This window comes from Magnolia sinica, chromosome 11, assembly GCF_029962835.1.
Source record: "Magnolia sinica isolate HGM2019 chromosome 11, MsV1, whole genome shotgun sequence".
NCBI classification, from domain to species: Eukaryota; Viridiplantae; Streptophyta; class Magnoliopsida; order Magnoliales; family Magnoliaceae; genus Magnolia; species Magnolia sinica.
Genome location: NC_080583.1, coordinates 5724847 through 5730284, shown reverse-complemented (window position 1 = coordinate 5730284; position 5438 = coordinate 5724847). Strand labels below are relative to the sequence as shown.

General features: G+C 41.4%; 1 protein-coding gene across 3 annotated transcripts in view; it reads right to left on the bottom strand.

Moving 5' to 3' along the window:
• Nucleotides 1-2860: 2860 nt before the first annotated feature.
• The window catches only part of LOC131218650 (uncharacterized), a 31832-nt gene continuing 29254 nt past the window's right edge, over nucleotides 2861-5438 (bottom strand). For all 3 annotated transcript variants that reach the window (XM_058213318.1, XM_058213317.1, XM_058213319.1), the window contains one exon: nucleotides 2861-3505. In XM_058213318.1, coding sequence (XP_058069301.1) covers nucleotides 3057-3505 — 449 coding nt within the window. In that variant the 3' untranslated portion in view covers nucleotides 2861-3056. The remainder of the gene's footprint in view (nucleotides 3506-5438) is intronic.

Here is a 5438-nt window from a genome sequence, read left to right as displayed (position 1 = left end):
CTTCCTCTTCTCCTTTTTTTCCCCTGTATAGTGTTGGCCGGCCGCGGAAACGGATTGGCTACTCCCCCTGCCACCAGCCAGTGGCTGATGGTCGGTGCTCTGTGGACCCCACCATGATGTATGTGTTTCATCCATGCCGTCCATCTATTTTTCTAGATCATTTTATGGGATGAGACCAAAAATGAGGTATATCCCAATCTCAAGTGGACCACATTACAGGAAAAAGTGTTGAATGAATATCTACCATCAAAAACGTTTTGGGGCCATAAAAGTTTTAGATTAAGCTGATCTTTGTTCTTACTTTCCATCTGGATCTTTATGACCTAATCAACAGATTGGATGTCAAATAAACAGTACAGTGGGCCTTAGGAGGATTTTAATGGTGGATATCCAATCACTATTGTTTTCCTGTGGTGTGGTCCACTTGAGATTTATATCCCTCTCATTTTTGGGACCAAGCCCTAAAATGTTCTGAAAAAATGGATGAACAGAATGTATGAAACACATAATTATGGTAGGGCCCACATAGCAACGACCATCAGCCACCGGGCTGGTGGCAGGGGGAGTAGCCAATCCGCTCGCGCCGGCCGACGGGAGCGTCCTGAAAAGCCAAAGGAGGAGGAAAGGAAGGAGAGTTATTTGATACTCGGAAGAGTATGAGACTTGATACCCAGGCACTGCGAAATTCCACACGTGTTGTATATTAGTGCTATACACACCGACCAAATTGTGCAACCCGCAGTCCACAGATTGCATCCCTAGTGTCAGATTGGTTGAACAATACTAGCCGTTGATTTCGTGGAAACTTGTTTCTTGAATTAGGGCACTTGGATTGTTTTTCATTTTTTACTGTCCAATAAATGTCCAACAATCTTATGTCCATATAATAAAATACAATTGATCAAATATGAACAGTTTAATCTGAATTTATTTCATGAACAGTTTGGATGACACGTACACATCATTGTCAGCTCCGGTAAAGTTTCAAAAGTAGACATTTATGTTCACAATATTTTGTTAATGTGGCCCACCTGAATTTTGAATCTTACTGATTTTTGAAATCTTGTCCTTTTGTGGCCTTTTAAAACATATGGACGGAGTGGATTTGTCATGGGCATCTCTGTTGGGCCCACATAGCCCCGGGCTTTGAATTACTTGTCTGCCGCACGCTTGCAAACTTCCATCCAAGTGCCTCTGTAACATACATACATCACACTCTACCAGAGTACCACGTGGGGACTAATCCTCTTCACACGTGGCAGTGGACTGATACCCAACTATTTAGGCCATCCAAACTGTGGGTCCCAGTGTTTATGGAGCATATCTCTAAAATCATCCTCATAAAGCAATCCTAACCATCCAATTGATGGCTATCACTTAGATGGTCAAATGTAAGATAGTGAGTGGTCCAAATATGAAGGGAAAATGATATCTCTGCAATTTTTTTTGGCAATGCTCCATCGGTAGTTGGTTCAGCGATAGGGAGGGCCTGGATTTCCATATAACATGCCACGTGTACCTAAAGAGTCACCACCATTTTTAAATGCAGAATCAATACAAGAGAGCCTGGCTAAGGGGAAATAGGTCCGGTTCGGACCTGTTTGGGGTCAGCCAAAGCCCCGCCCTATGTTATGTGTTCTCGCCCATTACCTACTAAACCCAACACGACCCGGACGCGGTCTGGCTGGTGACCCCAACACTAGCCAGCTAGCTGGTGTGAAAGCTTTGTGGCCCCACCATCAGTGGGGACTTACCATTGAAAGCTTTTTGGGACGCGTTATTTCTTTTTGGATCCTTACTCTTGATATGGTGGTAGACTCTCTGGAGTTTCAACTCCTGGTCAAGGGTTCGAGCATCCATGGGTGGTGAAATCCTACTACGCGTGTGCATGCGTATGTAAAAATAATAATAATAATAAATTGAAAGCTTCGTGGGTACATAGAAGCTTTGGATAAATCTGGTATTTGTTTTTTTCCCTTCATCCATGTGTGACCTTATCAACAGGTTGGATAGCAAATAGACATTATAGGGGTGGACGTTCAATCAATACTGTTTTCCTATGGTGTGGTCCACCTGTGATTTGGATCTGCATAGATAAAATAAGCTGGTGTGGACAGTTCCATACTAAAAAATAAAATCATTTATATTTTTCTTCTTTATTTTGTTCGGGATTTTGGGAAGACTCATATGGGCTAACCCATTGATAACCAACATGAGTGGGTCAGGTTGTATACCGTTCAACCCATGCCCCACCCATCTACTTAAACTGGTCACATTTCTAGCCCGAACCAACCCGCTACTCATTTAGCTTGGCCCGAACCCACCTCAAACGCTGGTTGGACACTTAACTGGTCAACCTAACCCATTGCCACTCCCAAGCCTGGCCAAATTCTGATTGGATTACATCATTTTAACCAACTGTCGATAATCAAAGAACATAGTCATCCGAATCAGTGGGCCACAATTTGGATGAGAAGCCGCACAAATATAATTTGAATAGGATGATCGTAGCCATCCATTCGTGGATTTATATTATTTTATTTTATCAGTCTATATAACTGCAAAGCTAGTGATGGAATGGTTAGAAACATCCGATTGGTGGGAAGTCCTTATCATGCATCTCATTTGGACCGGCATCAACCACCACAAGCCCATCATGCTCTGCATGTATAAGAAATGCTCACATACAATTGGTTGGACCGCTAATCTACCATCCAATGAGCTTTCTTCCTGCCAATTTAAAAAACTCCAGATGATTATTTTATTTGAATTCTTCTTTCAGGGAGAAAAAAAATAAAAATAAAAATCCATAATACCTAGAGTTTGGACCCAAAACTCAAAACAGAGTATAAATGCCGCATGAAACTCGAAAATATACATTTCTTGGTTTTTTTAGGACATGGACCTCAAAATATACATCTTTTGATCTTTTAAGGATGAACAGATCTACTATTTTTCTTAGTAATCTGCGTCATACCTCAACAACAACAACATGTTAAATGTGCAACAAATGCAGAACTTTAAAAGCACGCGATGTTCAAACACTCACCCGGAATCTAATCCGAGTCCGACGAAATGTCGGAATGAGGATCCAATGCCGCCACCATCTTAGACAACGCCTCCCCCATATCAGTTACGTCGTCACTCTGAAAGCCCCATCTCCGCACCAACTCAGCCCCAGGAGCTCCTCTATTGATCCCAAATCTGCGAAGGTCAGACAACCTTCTTTGAACATATGGCAGGACAGCACTGCTTGACCGCAGCCTTGCAGCCATGGGAATCGAACTGATGTCAAGTGATCCCCTTGATCGGGGCCCAGGAACTGGACTGCCTGACAACTCCCCATATTGGCCCACATAATTTCCAAATATTGAAGGGAAAGGCAGAGGTATTGGTAGAGGACAGAGAGATGCTGAGAGATGTGAGAACAGCGGTCTGGTCGATGCGCTTTGGTATGCATCATTAACTGAATCCTTCACTTGAGAAATTGAAGCCCGGCAACTTCCTGCAAGAAAAATGTATCACCGAGTAGAATCAAGTATCGGGATTTGTATAAACAGCATGACTATACGAACAAGCTAAACTACAAAAATATACGGAACAGATGATCGTAGGGCTGCCGATGGGCTGGCTGACCCACCCATCAGGCTCCTAAAAGACAGCCTGACATTTACCAGGCTCAGAGTCAATATTACCTGAATTACCAACCCTCTACATTCTCCATTCAAAATCCCGCATTCCAGATTATGGGTCATTTGTGATCTAGATCGCTATTTTTACTAATCCAAAATTATGGTTCTATACTCCCAGTCCCAGCATAGATTAACTTGTAATGTCAATCTATATTCATAACATATAGACTTATATTTTGATTCATATATAAATTAAAATGCATGTGGGACCTATGTATAATAATGTTCATTATTTCCTATATAAATTATTAGAGCTTTGTTAAGCCCCAGGCTTGTGCAATAAAGCTCATGCATGCACCACACGTGTCAGCATGGCATAATAGGTCCAGGAACCAATCAATGTAACCACTATATTGATGTTCTAGCCCAAAAGTGGGTTGATCCACTAGTCAGGTGGGCCACAGGTTGCAAAACGAATGAACAGCTCTGAAAAACTCGGCTGAAGCTTTCAAAGCCATCTACCTGTTTCCAGTATTGGGGCCCACATGATGATCAAACAAGATTTTACTTCTGGGAAAACATGTAGAAGGTTGGACCAACCTGATGGATGGATTAGAACCGGCATGTGTCATGCTGGCACATGTGTGGCACGTACACTAGATTTATTGCACACATGCGTGCCCTTCGGAGACCTCAAATTAAAATATCAATTCGTATATAAAACTATACCTAAACACCCAATATATATACATATATATATAGGAGCGACCCGCATGATCCTAGCCCTAGCATACCACACATGGAGGAAGCAGGGTACCGCATTCCCATTCCCATACCATGTGCTGGAGAGACCCACAATTCAGGTAACTCTGCTAGGAATATATTTTTAGGCATGGGCAGGGCATGCACCTTTTTTCGGGCCTGACAAATAAACCAGGACAGGGTCGAGATTTAATGGCATTTTCTGTTGAGGCCCGGACCACATCTCACCTGTTGAGAGCCCTAAATGAGCGGAAGTCGTCAGATCAGAAAACAGACCGGATGAAAGTCCAAGTTGTAGGTTTTGATTTGGTAAACCTACCTTAGGTGAGAAATAGGACAAGCAATTTATGCTAAAATAGGTAACTGGATGCTAGTTTTTTATAAGTTCATAAGAGATTCATGCACTTCAACACAATTTCCACAATTTCTCTGGATCTCACAGGTTTTATTTAGTAACTGTGGTATGTTATATAAACGTTCAGGAAGTAAAATATGATAACATTTTCTTTCAGACCAGACCAATGAATCTAAAGGGGTGTTTGGATGGAGTAAAGCCTTTTTTTCTTTTTTTCTTTTTTTTGAAGAGTTGGATGGAGGAAAACTAAAACATGGATATGAAAAAGTAACCTTGAATCCTTAAGAAACGAAAAACTATGGGTTCTGATTTTCCTTCTGTTGTTTGTTTTTTTATTCAACTTTTACATGGATTTCACATATGGTCACCTCAAACCATCACCTCGTGCGTCTTGTCTTCTATGCCTGGGAAATCAATTCAAAGTTTTTTTTTTTTTTTTTGTGGGAAATAATGTCCACATTTGTCAGGAAAAAATCTGGAAATGGAAATCTGTTTCTAAGGCTACTTTTTCCTTTGCTTTTGCTTTTTCTTTTTCTTTTTCTTTTTCTTGTCCCTCAAATGGAGGAAAAGTGGGTTTTCCACTGAAACCAATTTCATTTCCCATGGTTTCCACTTTCGCAAATACCAGGGTGTTTGGATGGAGGAAAACTAAAACATGGATGCAGACATCTAACTTGGAATCCTATAAC